Below are 14,902 nucleotides of genomic sequence, written 5' to 3' on the forward strand. Positions count from 1 at the left end.
ACTTCTTCTTAAAAAGGAATAGTGAAAGAAACTAGGGCTCACAGCAGTACAGCTATGCTTTCCCTAATGGGTTTCTAAAATTCACAAAGCTGTTAGCAGCTACAATTATTTCTAACAAACCCCCAAGCACTATGTAGCCTTTTTCACTCAGTGCTACGGGATTACATCTAATTCCCAGACAACAGCAAAGATTAACTTCAGAAATTAGCAAAACGAGCTCACCAGCTACAAGTATTAGGAAGTCAAAGTGAAGATAAGAAGCTCAAGGGTCTTGGTATCTAAAAAACTCAATGGAATAACTAAGAGATGAGCAAAGAGGCAGACTGAAATGAAGACGAAAGAATGGTGTACAACAGACTGTAAAGGACAATCTCTTTATGAACAGAAGAGCCCAGAAGCCCATTTGTATTTCATCAGAAATACTTAACTTGCAAATTAATAGTTTATCTGCTTCAATTCTATAGCAACATGACAACAATTATGGAAAAAGTGTCTCCAAAAGTTGTTGTTTTCCACTTACAGAACATGTAAATGTAGATCACAGTAGCAGATGAGGATATTGTTCCCACTACCCTTGTGCTTGAAAAATCACTAGAAAGTGAAAACAGTTTTCCTAAAACAATGATAGAAGAGCGGGTCAATCGTTAAGTTTCTCTAGGTTGGAGAAGATAGGTGAAGACTTGTGGGCTTGTTTTCTGAAAGAGCATAAAGAATTGAAAGTTGAGGTCTGAGCTAGTTTAGGAGCAGTTTACATTTATCACTGCAGGACAGCAGAAATCCCATTCCTCTGTTGGACTCCTTCTGAAAAACTCTTGTTAAGCAGGAATTATTTCTGTAACTAGCATTCTAGTTCAGTTAACTTCTAGAGATGTGGAAATTTAGATACAGAGATCTTATTTGGATGTCTACTTAATAGAAATACCATATAGCAATATTTAACTTTGTTTTTATCTCAGTCTACCATAAATCTTATTTAGTACTGTATTACAATTGCTTTATCGTAACTAAAACAAACCAAACAAATTAAGTTTTCTGCTCCATCTGTTAATAAAGATACTCCTGAATTCTTGAAGCTGCTGTCTCATTTCCTCCAATGACAACAGGCATGAAACAGTAATTCATGTATTGCAATAATTCTGCTTTATGCTTTTCATATGCTGCCTGCAAGCATCACTTTCCTTCCTGAATAGTGAATAGGAATAAAACTGGAACACAACACCAACAGATCTTGTTCTGTTTTCTATATCCATGCTTTCAGCTCCTACACTCTGCTTATTTGTTACAGCTCCTATATCTCTGAGAAATGACAGACTCACAGATGCTCTGAACACAGCAGCCTTCTTCCCTTCAGGTTCTCCTTCCCGGGGCGAAGGAAAGGATGACAGAACCAGCATGCTCTTCCCTCTGCATTTCAGAGGCTGAGATCACTGGCCCATGGACAACTTCACACCGAGGAAGTCACAGGCAAGTGTTATTAGGAAATCGAAAGGCAACAGAGGATGAAAATATCTAATTTTATTAGCCTACATTCTGCATTTTATTAGTATACTCTATCACTGTCCTGCATATCTTCTCACAGCAAAGAAGCAAAGTTTCCTCTTATAGAATTGATAAATGATTCCATATCCTGCTTTGCCTATTTCTCTGTGGTGAACTAGTGGACAAGAACATGCTTCCACCTCCAGGTTGCCATTTGGAAGCAAGGGAAATGTCCCACACATACTGAACAGCGTGCGGGCATCAAGAACTCAAGAAATGCTAGCTTTCTGTATATCCTCAGAACTAAACATATCATCATCTGTTCAAAATCGAAGTTTCCAAGGAAACAAGAAGAAGTTATCAGAAATGTAAATTTAAAAGAGCAAAACAAAACAAAAAAAATCTGGTGTTTATTTTGTTGCAAATTTACATATACATACACACTACTATTAAGCTGGAATTATGGTCCATGAGTTTACGATTTCATTCACATATTTACTATAATAGTTACTTGCATTGCCAAGAGCAAGCCTCTATCATGCTAATAACTGCCTATTCACAAAGCGGTTTGTATTCTAAAAAACTTATCTAAATAGACAACACAGAGAAAAATAAGCATCATCCTCATGTTGACTGAACTGAAAAAACAGAAAAAAATAAATTCTTAAAGTCACAGAGGAAATTTGTATCAGAGTTGGGAACTGAACACACTTCTCAGTATTTAGTTAATTCATGGCATTCAGTGAATGCAGCATGAATTGCATCCACTGTGGGCTCTCAGTTTGAAAATGGCTCCCCCAGAAGTTTATAGAGTACCTATAGTTTTATTGCTTACTATCTGTGATAAGAGCATGGTTCATTTTCAGCACCAATGTCTGGTTTTGTGCTCTCTTCAGAAAGCTAACTGGATATCTTGATTAATTTTGTTTTTCTGATGATCTTCCGTTAAGGTTTTGAAATAGACCCCTAGGTTTGAACATAATTCAAAACATATCGGGTTAAAAAACAAACAAAACCAAAACCAAATCTATCTCATTTCCGGATGGTCTTTACTTTCTGCTAGAGAGCTACAGTTCATCCCACTTTGAGCATGAAATTAGACTAGATGACTTGCTAAGGTCCCTTCCAACCTGAATTGCCTCATGGTCTTATGGGATTCCAGTTCTTCCAGAATGTTTTGATAAGTCTCTTATGATTTGATTTGCATGGAACATATTTTGTTATTACTGGCTTCCCTCAGACCAACAAAAGGGCAATGGCATTGTGACCTGTAAGATCTTTCCCAATCCTTAGTGTTAGCAAAGAATTTAATCTATTAAGGGGGATGTACATGTTATTTTGCTTGGATAAAAGTGCATGATTAAGAGAAAAAGACACGGAGGAATAGAGACTCAAAGTCTAAAGCTCACAATAAAAGAATGCAAATGCTTAGTCTGTGGAGACTGCTGTCTCCGTGTTGCTCTCAAAGCGCTTGACAATGAGAATTCTTTGACCACTGTGCCTGCAGCCAAAAAAAACCCCACAACAAAACATTTTTATTAATATGAAGGCTTTTCTCAACTACAGCATTGTGCTGCAATCTCCCCCTAGACATAGAAAACCATCTATTTAAGTTATTATTAGCAACAAAACATATACTATTACAATTGTATATACTTTTACTATCTTGTCAAGAAATGCATAGCTAAAAGCAGAAAAAGGTAGAGTTCTCTGATGGCCAGTTAATTATGTGTCATTAATAAATCAAGAAACTGCTTCAATCCTGATTTGGTTTAAATTATGTTAACTGAGCAGTTTCTCCTTGAGAAGGAATCATGTTGTAAAGTCATGTAATCCTCAAGAGGCAAAAAGGTGAAAGACTTGAATTCTTGCACTATCTTCTTAGTTTTCTCTATCGCCTTTGATGCAACTTAAAAGTACTGGAGAACTAACCTATTCTAAATGGTTACTTACTCTGAAAGGTATAAAGAAAAAGTTCTCACCTAGAGAAGCATCTGTGATCAAGGCCACAAATGCTATCCTGCTTCCACGAAGTCTGTAGGGGAGTGCTACTGGCTTCAATACAACCAAGATCCCACCTCTTGAGCAACACAAAATATCTGTTTTTTTTTCATTTCTTCCTGCGGGTACCATACTGCAGTGATCTATACAGAAAGCTCTGGGGTGGAAGCAGCCAAACAAGCACTTGGAGCTGTGCTCCGAGATGAATAGGGTGTCAAAATATATTTAGCAAATAAGGCAATCCTCCAGAAGAAGAGAGACTGAGATGAAGGAAAGGTTAGTTCCTTAGCTTAGAAATCATAGACTGAAGCCAAAAAGGGACAGCTTAGAAGAGAAAATGCACTGGCTTCTCCCCTACTTACAAATAAATCACTGCTGTACTATGTGTACAACCCACTACTGGTGTTATTCAAACAATGCCGTGTGATTCTTTGTTAAGATGACGTTCATTTCTTGTTTCTTTCTCCCCCTTACAGCAAAAAGAACTCTCATAAGAAAACCACTTTCTGGACTGAGAAATTGGGTAGTAAAGAGTTTAAGACAATTTTTCTGTTCTATAAAAAAGGTGAAAATGTGAAGCAAGCAGTATTTGCAAAATACATCCTAAAAAATCCTGAAAAAACTTAAAAATGCAAAGATTTGGAATTGATTGTTCTATTTTTTTAGTTCTTAAAAATTTTTTTTATGAGGTTATTTTCTGTGTGTTGCTAAATTAGTCTTTTAAATCTGGAAGAAAGGGCAAACACCTGCAGTTACAATATGCATCTATTTTATCAGGATAAAAAGACATACTGAAAAGTACATTTAGTCCTGAAATGACAGTCTTACACATTTAAAGAGGGAGAATCTAACACTGTACTCCATGTAAACCATGATTTTTTTTTTCAAATGAACATTATCTCCAGCTCATGTGCCCAAGTATACTTGCCTTCTAAAAACCTGCCCAAAGATGCATCCACATGTTATTCTTTTGAAGTACATGCAAGCAGAATGCTTGTATCGTCAGGAGAATCTAATCATAATACTTCTAGCTATGAACATGATTCAGGATCCTATACGTTAAGGCCCAAGAAAGAAGAGATTACTTTCCTCTGTGCAGAGTCTCTTTGCTATGCTAAATTAAGCAAAATAATAATAACAGAGACAAACCATGCATTAGAAATAGTTCAAAAACAGCAGGGAGGAGGGAGAGGAATACAAGCATTACAGTATCTATTAACTAACAGAATGCTTATGGAAATAGGGATAAGATGCACATGCATGCCAAATGAACCCTTATCTACTCCACCATAAGCAAATATATCAAAATGAATTCATGAGGGCAAGTAGCTTAAAGTAAAGGATAACACTGTAAGTATCCAGCCATTAGTTTCCTCTGATATGTGTTTTAATTGCACCAATCAAAATGAATTCATTTTGCAATCACACGAATGTGTTATAGGCTTCCGCTTAGACTTCAGTCTTAGTTAAGTACTATCGAAAAGTTATTTAACACTGAATGTTATCACACACAATTAGAGCACCCATAAAATATTTTTAACTGCATATTAAAAGAGTTTCTAAAATGAATTCCTTTCTTATATACTGTTTTACTGATTCTTTAGACAATTTTCAGCAACAACTAATACTTTTGTTTTTATCAATTATAAGTAAACCTTGTCGAGAAGGCACATTCAGCATTACTAGAACTGTTCTCGTCTAGGAGAGCTACACAACAACACAAGAAACTTGCAGTGAATCTGCTTGTAGGTTTTAGCACATCATCTTTCTGACACAACTACATTACTGAACATGCCAACCTCTACAATAGGTAAGGCAACAGATTACCCGCAAATGCTCCATGTATAAGCAACTGTTTCAGAGATATTATAGGAACAAATCCTTCAGCCCTCATTCAGCCAGTGCACCCAATGACTCTAACATATGATGACACACACCGACACGCAAGGATCCAGTCCAAAGCAATTTTTCAAAATCTCTATCAACCAAACTTTCAAAGTCATCCTGTGTACCAAAACCCTCCTGTTTTAAAGAGCATCAAATCTGAGAGAAGAATACACGGATCTGTGACGCTACAGCATTCATTTCTGTAGTAAGCAAGCAGACAAAATTTCCTAAGAAAAAAATTTCTTCTGTATTTTCACATATTTACCCCTTTCTGAACTTTAATGAAGGAGAACAAGAAAATGCATTCACTGAGTGGTCTAACAGCAATACCTACCAAGTTGTTTAGATAATTCTGAAGTTCTTTAATGCTGTATTTGATTGATATCCCATTCTCATCCTACCTGGTGTGTTCAGCAGCCGGGACATCTTGCAAAAATAGGAGATAAGCTGCTCGCAGTACTCAGCACTACTGGTGATGGCAGAAATCTGGTCCATAGTTGCACTGTAGTTGAGCTGCAGTACAGATAATTTCTCCAGGCTGTTGCCTCCCACAGAAGTCTTCGTTTGCAGGTCATGATACACAGTTGTCCATACTTTATCCTCTGAAAGGAAGAGGGGAAAAAAAGACAAGACAGAAATAAGTAGAAGACACTGGAAACAAATTAAAATAAATTTTGACCTTTTTACAAAAGGTGTTCTGCAACATGATTTGTGAGTGAGGGGTGGGAAAGAAGGGCATGCGTGTATACAGTCATCATGGGGCAGCATTTACTAAAAACAGTTTCAACAACTTTCCACAAACTGCTGAAAAGATGAAACCCTAGCTGCCTTTGTGGTTTTGATAACCAAAATGCTGCTTGCTTTGTAAGGGACAATATCCATTGCTTCTGTAAGGAGACTTCCTTAAATGACCAATAGTAACAGTGACTTGTGGAACTAATAAGGATTAGCTTTGACCAGAAATCGATTAAAAGGACACAAGGCAGGTGCTATAAAGACTCAAGGACTCCCTGCAAGGAAAATTCACTGTGTGTGGTAAGTTGCTGTGGCCTGGAGGGCAACAGCACTTTGTGATACTGTAATATCAGAGATGCACCAAATTCTAATATGATTACATCATTTAATGTTTAATACTAAAACACACTGTTTTATTAATATACACTAGAGTAAAGGTTTTGTACACTTTTACTGACCCAAGCTCTGTCCCCTGGGTAAAGCAAAACCACTGTTCATTGAACCTTAGTATTTTACAATAGAAGTACTATATGACCCCATTGATGGCCAACTTGTGGTTATAGTATGGATCTTAAGGCAAGACATAATAGAAGTGGAAGACAATGGAAATTAAAAGCTTCAGTATAGGTGTGAAAAGGTGAAAAGGAGGGGGGAAAGATACCCTAGTTTTTGGTGATGAGAAATAAAGCAGGACAGGCTGAATCTCATCCCTTCCCACAGCTTAACACACATACAAAAGGAGCATAAATATTCACCATAGAACAGAGACTGTATTTGTTATATAACTTTAAACTACTAAATAGCACATCCCTAGAAAAAGCATTACTACGATCCCTTTGTTGGTAGTTACCAGAAGAGATTTACAGTGAGATACCATAATAATGAAACAACACACCCCTCTGGTCAAAGATTTGTAGAAGCTGGAATGCAGTTTAGAAAGGAAATAAAGAAAAGGAACATAGAAATTTTCCCATACTAGACCTTTCATTATCTTTTCTCAGATGGACATTTCACAGAACTGAAAAATGAAAACAATTATCTGAAAGACACAGGTTTTTAGAATCAAACTATGAAGATTCAGTCATCATCAATGACGCTGTCTTCCTGTATGAATACTATTCTGTGGCTTGGGTGTAAAGAATGTATTGTTTACCTCAAGCTGATCAGTTAATAGTGTAAAAACTATCACAGCTGACGCTTGCTAGTCCATAGTGTCCATCTCAAAGAGCCAAGAACTGAAATAGGTCAATCCTACTCCACACTAGTACCAGGGACTGATAGTAAATAAAAACCCAGAACATTCTCTTCAGTTCTACAGAAAGTGTCCCTTAGCACATTACATTAAAGATTCCTAGAAGTGTATCAGTTTTTGTCAGTAATATTTATTGCGTATAGTCCTCTCACATTTTTAGGGGTATTTTTTAATTATTTAATTCTCTTTCTGCTGTTTTATACACTTTTACTACTGAAAGCCAAGCCAAAGAAACATGTCTTTTATTTGGAATAAGAAGCTCCGAACTTTAAGGCAAAACTTAAGAAATCTGTAAGTCTATTCCAGTGCCTTGAATTGGCTTGCACAAGATTTCAGTTTCCTGGATGAGCCACCGACACCTTGGCCCCAGACAGTTCACCTGTTTCTGCAGAGCAGCACTATTGACCACAGTTGTCCTTTCAGAGGCGCGCAGAGGAAAACTTGTCATGCTGCTACCTTTGCCGTATCTATCACAAACACAGACCTCATTCTCCAGGGAGATCATCTGGCAGTTTCAAAGAATACTAAGTCACCTAACAGATGTGCCTTACAGTAGTGAGAACCTAAGAGGTAGTGCATAGCAGTATGCTTTCAATTCATGTATGCAAATCTCATCCCTGTTAGTCTCTGCCTAGTCCCAAAACTTACAGCCAAATACTGCACTTCAATATTCTAACTACATGAAAATACTTTGATAAACTAGGGCATACTCAAAAGTGCTTCAGTACTTCTTCACCAAGTTCACAGAAATATTTTTACATAAAGAGTTCTGGGTGTGTCCCATAGTAAAGTTATCTTTCCATGCCATGATTATTCTTATCACCAGGACTCTGTACTCCTTAATTTTTTCCAGTCTTCATTTTCACCATATTGTGTCAGACTGTTTTTGATTACATGGAATCATGTGGACCCATGTGTTTGTAATTGATACAGTGCTAGTCTTGCTAATCAAACATTCAGAGATAAGGTAAGCAAAGCAAGACGGATCCTCCACAGGGAGTGCACATCACTAGCCAAATGAGATGAAATTCAGCAGGTGGTGCAAGATGGTTATTTTAATATTCATAACTTTAGTCCAAAGCTCCATATGAAACAATACTATTCTTCCACTTTGAAAAAAAAGAAAAGAGGCAGTGGCAGGGGAAGAAAAGGAATCTTTATTTCTGTATTGCTTTAATCCCACTCCAAAGTACTGAGGAAAGATTTCAGCTGTCACCTACCAAGTTATATACAGAATATAACACAGTTTTCTTGAAAGCCTGGGATGGAATTTTATTGCAGCTTTATTTTTGAGGAAGGGATTGAACTAGGTTATATATTCACTGACAGGAACGTCTCATTTTCGGCAGAAAGCACCATACATGTAAGAGCTCTAACTGTCCTAATATGTGACTTACTAACACAGTAGGTACACTGCCTCAGTTTAGCTTTCTCAGACTGGAGAGGCTCCTAGACTAGTCAGGAGAAGGCCACAGCAATGCCATTAGCAACAGAAGCTGCACAGGGCATTACGTCCCCAAATGGAGCTCCTTTCCCATACGGGCTTCCAGACAACACTGCACTGACACTTCCCCGTGGGGGAGGGAGAGGCTCAGGCTCTACTATGGCCCACTGGATGAAAGAAGATAGAGATGTACTCTTGGATGCACACAAGTTTCCTTTATGTAGAAAGGGCAAAACATCTCATGTGAGCAAGAGAAACGTGTAGAAAAATTAGCACCACAGACAGAACATGGCATGCGCATGTACATATACACAAAGACCTGACCAATTTTTGAAAAAAAAAAACCCACATTATTAAAATTTCTGGCAGTACTCCACTGTAGAAGGCTGAACTCACCTTACCTGAATTTTCTACAGAGTTTCAGCTGGGTTAATTAATTTATTCCCCTGCTCTCTGAACAAAAATTTGTGTGTGGATTGGTCAAAGTGCTGCTCTTGGCCCATGGAGGATAGAGCCAATTCAGGCAAATGCATCCTCTGAACCACCTGAGCATCTTTGTGTTGCAGTAAAAGTAAAGCACTACTAAAATACAAGTTTGTTGCACCTTTTTATAAATTGTTATTGATTTTATGCTTATATTTATACAAACATGCATAGAAAAGCCAATCAATCTCTTCCTGCTGTCCAGAAAGTGATGGGAGGTCGATTAGGGTATACCTAAGCGATGTAAGTCAACGTTTGTTTCTTCCAAAACTCAGTACAATGGCTTATTTAGGACCACAATAAAACAGTTTATGAAGCTAATTAAGTTGCTAGCCCAAAAGAAAACAAACAAAAACCCCAAACCAAAAAAACCCCCAAAAAACTCACACAGCTTTTTTCTGACAAATGATTTGTTGATAACATAAGTGTTGTGTAACATGGGACAGTGACCTCAAGCACAGGGTGGGGAAAAATTACATGTGGGTTTGTCAGGGAGAACAATATATTTAACAGAATAACCTCTGATCCCATTCTCTATTTTCTAAAGCATTATTGGCGATCTAGAGTACAAATATTTGAAAGGCAACACTGGGCAACCATTCCTGTTTAAAAGAGAAGGCTAGCTCCAATTTCATCTTCAACTAATTGTTTCAGAGACTGGTTCAAATGACCAAAGGACCCTAGACTTTCATAAGGAGAAAAAACCCACCGGATTACAGATGCACAGGACACACTCACTGGCAAGCCTGAAGGCAGACAGTGAGCTGTATCAGATGTACTGTGCACGCAGCATGGAAGCAGGCAACACATGCATGCCGACAATTTCTGATCATCCAGCAAGGTGGCTTGGTGGAAAAGCAGAAGCTGGAAGATCTGTACTGGCAGCAGCAGGTCAGAGACAGAGCAAGTGCTGAGGCTGAGTCTTGGCTGGGGCACAGGAAAGGCACTCTTTGTGTGGTTGGGGGGATTTTATCTTCTTCACACATTTTTCTGATTTAGCTAGAAAGCCGTGGCCCTAGAAAGCGAAGTCCTTGAGGCAAGAACTGAACAGATTCTGGAATGACAGAGTCTCTCCTCAGCTGCTGAAGCATCTACCACAGACACAAGCAAAAATCCTTCCTCCTCTGTTACCACTAGCCAACTCCTGCATCCAGTGCAGTCACACTCTTGGTGCTGGCCCCAGAGGTTTGGGAAGGAAACTGCATGGCAGGAATACCAAACTTCTGTATTTTATATAAAAAGGTAGGCATTCTCTCTATGTATGGTGATTCCCAACTACTTTTTTCCCTTCTAGTCTGGACTATTTGTTTGTTTCATCCCTTAATGTAATAATACTTTCCAAGGAAATTGGCTAGATATTTATAGTTTGAAAATAATGCCAACTTTCTCTTTTATGGTTCCAGTTTCTCAGAAACTGCTTACTTACTCAAGAATGGTGCCAGCTAGAGTCAATCAGTAATCGGCTCGAGAACTGCTGCCAGTTTCCATTACCAAAATGATAATGGAAATAACTTGTACTACCTGAAACTCCTACACCATTGCCATTTACTCCCATGTAATTGAAAACAGAACATGGCAGCTATAGTTAATATATGCAAATCTGAAAGAAAAGCTACCCTGTGTTTTCTGTCAATAGTACACAGAAATCTCATTTGAGGTTGATGGAAGTGAAAAATCTATCCCTGTTAACTGTAATTTGATATATATTCCTGTCAATTACAGTTACAACAATACTGGTATGAGTATTCCTCTGGTATGCCGGCAATTATTTTAAGAAAGCATAACATATGGCGATTTCTAACCACAAGTGTTCAGAGACATTTTGTTGGACAGTATAATAAGAAGTTGCAGAGCCAAATGTGACTTCCATATATCTGAAAGCCCCTTGAAAGGGCAGAGATCACTTAAGAAAACAATTATAATGATGTTAAGTAGCATCATTTATAAAATATTCTATGAGCTTATGACCTTTGTTATTCAAATTTAAAAACTACCTTAAATGAATTAATATTGAGCATAGTTATTAATATTTTAAGGATAATTATAGTATTCCCATACTCAAATATTACACACAGAAAATTAAAAGCTAACATTTATAAGAAATCCAAGCATATTTTAAACTATAAAAATCCAGTAACATTACAATGAAGGGTCTAAAAACAATTTAAAGCAAGAGAGAGTAAGGTTTTTTTGGTGTACGTCATGTGATTGCATGAGAGAGTTACTGTTTCCTGGGGGTCCTGACAATGTAGTTCTGCACCTTAGCCCATTTTGTACTGTTTTTTTGTTTGGTTTTTGTTTTTTTTTTTTTTTGAGATCGGTTAAAAAAAAGCTAAGCAGTGCAGTCAGTCAATATAATTGTTGGGCCTGGCCTTAATTTTGTAACTCATATATAGCCACAGAGCTTTCAAAAAAGACATAGCAGTTGAGCAAAAACCACGTAGGAGAAGCCTTCATGTTTATGTACAGTTCATATTTACACACGATATTACTTGTATCATTATAGCTCATAAAACCCAGGAGACTTATGAGTTGTCAGGCAGTTTAAAGAGCTGGGGTGGAGAGTGACCAAGTTCCTTTTGATCTCACAAAAATCAAAATCTCACAAAAAAAATCAAAACACCAAGAATTACCTGATCTGCTGACCTGACTGAAGAATACATTACGCAGCCATAATGAGGTAAAGCACTGTTACTAACTGGGTTAACTATATTCCATCCCCTCCCTGCCAAGTTAATCCTATGGACAGATTTCAGTTAATTTCAGATGTATATAAATTTTGAGCAGGCTGCATCATTCCATTATTAAAATAATTTAGGTCAAAAAGACTGATGTTTCACTTAAAGAACACCCCCCCCCCCCAGCTTTTAGCTCCATTGTAAGAAAACAATTTACTTGTGAAGTCTCAGGAAGGGAATTCTGTATTTAAAGTGGGTGCTATACATTTGGGATGGACCCATGATACTTTCCTTAGATAACAAGAGCATTTTAAGTGGAAAACAGAACTCAATATAGACTTGCAACAGACTGCTTTTATAGTAAGATAAACAAGAAAAGGAACATGAGCATGGAAAACAGCACCTGTCCCACTCTATGCCCTCTCTCCCCCCTAACTGTCCATATTTGTAGTCAAAATGACTTTTGCCTTCTGCAGAAGAGACTGGATACTTCCCAAAGACATTGGCACATAAGAGTTCCTGACTGCATTCACTATGCTGATCCTAGCTTTCCTGCTGAAGGACAGAGTGCCAACACAAGCCAACTGTAAACACCTCAGAAAAATAATGCTCCTCCAGGTGCCCACTTCTTCATTCAAACATGTTTTTTCTTAGTTCTCTTTTAACGTCCAATAGAGTGTCCCATTCATAAAGGAAAGAGCTATGAAAAAGTGCTTTTTCCCTTATTTTGTTTTTATCAGTGAAGGAAGAGAAGGAGCGAGGAAGAATGAGGGAGGAGTCTTATTTTCCTTGAACAGAATACAGAAAGCACGTAACCGTAGGTTTAATGATATCTCATCATTGAATTTGTTATGTAGATCAGGAAATTTATTAATAGACTTCATAACAGTTTTCAACATGAAAAATCTCATTAGGTCAAAACTGTTAAGACTTTTGACACAGTCATAGAGAAAACAGGCTCCCTATAATTTAGTACATTGCTCTGTGTTGAAGCACTTCCTCCCCCATGGATGGATATCATAGTGAAATTCGGTTAAGATTAACTTTAAACTGTCAAAAAAAAAAAAAAAACCCAAACCCCACCCACCAAACCCCCAAACACCGACTACCCATTTCCTCAAAAGGAAGCTAAAGTAACACTACCTTGCTGAGAACACTGCTCAATTACAGTGATCTATTGACAATCCTGCCCACTCAGACTCACTAACAAAAAGCAAAAGGGATTTTAAAACTTCTCCGATCACAAGCTATTTAAATGATGCAATCAAATATTAAGTAATTTTTCCCACTTCATACTTAACATGTTTGTGTTATGACAGTGATAGTATTTATCACTGTTCTGGAATTTTTCCAAACAGTCAATTTCTCCTATTACTGAACTTTCCTCATTCATTTGTTTGGTGCTCACTCAAACAAGAAAACTTGCTTCTGACAATATGTAAGCCTTGTTAATGATAATTAACTGGAAATAACTTCAGAAAATAAGCTTTGGAAAACATAATGAATATATCCTATAGGTATTCTTTTATTTTTAATTTAATCTTCAGAATTACAGCTATTGGGCTTTACTTTTTTTGGCATTAATGGTCTTATCTTCTTATTAAGATATTGTTTTATTAAAATTTGTCTCAAGAAATCAGAAAACTAGTTTCCTTTCTCAGAAACCATTTCTCTCTAGAGTTATAGAACACTGGCTTTTTCAATGGACACATTTTCAAGATCCAGAATTTGGCTGACAGTCTTGATAAATACCATCCAGTACGATGACATTCATCATACTCAACCACACCTCAGATCTCAGAGCCTCAGCGAAGATGGTTTTGAGAAAACCCAAGATTATAAAATATTTCATATTCCTTTGAAAACTGTCAGTACTCACACATTCAAAAGTAAAGATTACAAATCCATACTTTGGATTCTTGGTGCTTTCTTACCATCAGTCATAGGTGAAATTTTAACCCTCAAGCTGACTGTGTTTCTTCCAGCTGGCTATCTTTGCTTCTTGATCACTAGCACAACAGTGGCTAACTGTCCTTTACCCAAAACGTTGCTGGTTGCCAAGAGTTTTATCCAAGCCTCTTCCTGTTTGGCACACGTCCGTTTGCAGGAAGACTAGTGAGGATATGTGGTTTGCACTGATGACCATTACTGTGCTGCTGATAATTCCCATCTGTATCTTGTTTAAACCAGCAGTGCATATTCAGTATTCGGGTAAGATGGAAGGATGGGATTGTCAACTGGAAGCTCAGTGAATATAAATATAAGGCAATACCTACAACAGACAGGGGAGGCCACTTCAAGATGCAATGAAAATTATATCCATCTTCATCTGCCGCAGGGTGCTTTCCATTTGTTGTTAAGAATTGATGCCTGCAAGCCCTATTAGATTTCTAACTACTATTAGACAACTTTTAGGAATCCCTTTCCAGCCCACATGTCACCCTGGGGATATCTGCCTCTTTACTAGACATAGTGATTTTTACACCATCATCAGTGCGTTTGTCACTTCAAATTAGATTACTGCAATGTGCTTTACAATATGCTACACTACAAATCACTCAGGAAACTATACAAGACAGCCCACTTAAAAATGCACTGCCTTCTAGGGAGGATAAAATTACAGTGGTAATCATCTGTTCTGAGGACAGAGCAATATGAGATCTCTGATTTTATTTTCCAGTAAGAATATATTTGGTATTCCAATTTCTGTTGAATTGTGTGGGATGATACCGCAACAGCCATTAGCAATGTCATTAAAATATTTTTTTTTAAACCCAGCAATGTAGTATACAATTGATGTGGAAAAAAATTAAGAGCATACACTGCTCTCTTCTCCCTGCCTCCTAAATTTTTTCCCTGTCTGTCTCTGTGTATATATATATGTCATAATATATGTTTAAAACTATATATAGCAGTTTGAAACTAATTCAACTACAAAGGAGC

At 37.4% G+C, this 14,902-nt stretch overlaps 1 protein-coding gene across 1 annotated transcript in view; it reads right to left on the reverse strand.

The window, feature by feature from the left end:
- CNTNAP2 (contactin associated protein 2) overlaps positions 1-14,902 on the reverse strand; it is a 1,164,397-nt gene that overhangs the window by 342,076 nt on the left and 807,419 nt on the right. The window contains exon 13 of the mRNA XM_013955738.2: positions 5,769-5,969. Within this exon, the coding sequence (XP_013811192.2) occupies positions 5,769-5,969 (201 nt within the window). The remainder of the gene's footprint in view (positions 1-5,768; positions 5,970-14,902) is intronic.

This window comes from Apteryx mantelli, chromosome 2, assembly GCF_036417845.1.
Source record: "Apteryx mantelli isolate bAptMan1 chromosome 2, bAptMan1.hap1, whole genome shotgun sequence".
Lineage (NCBI taxonomy): Eukaryota > Metazoa > Chordata > Aves > Apterygiformes > Apterygidae > Apteryx > Apteryx mantelli.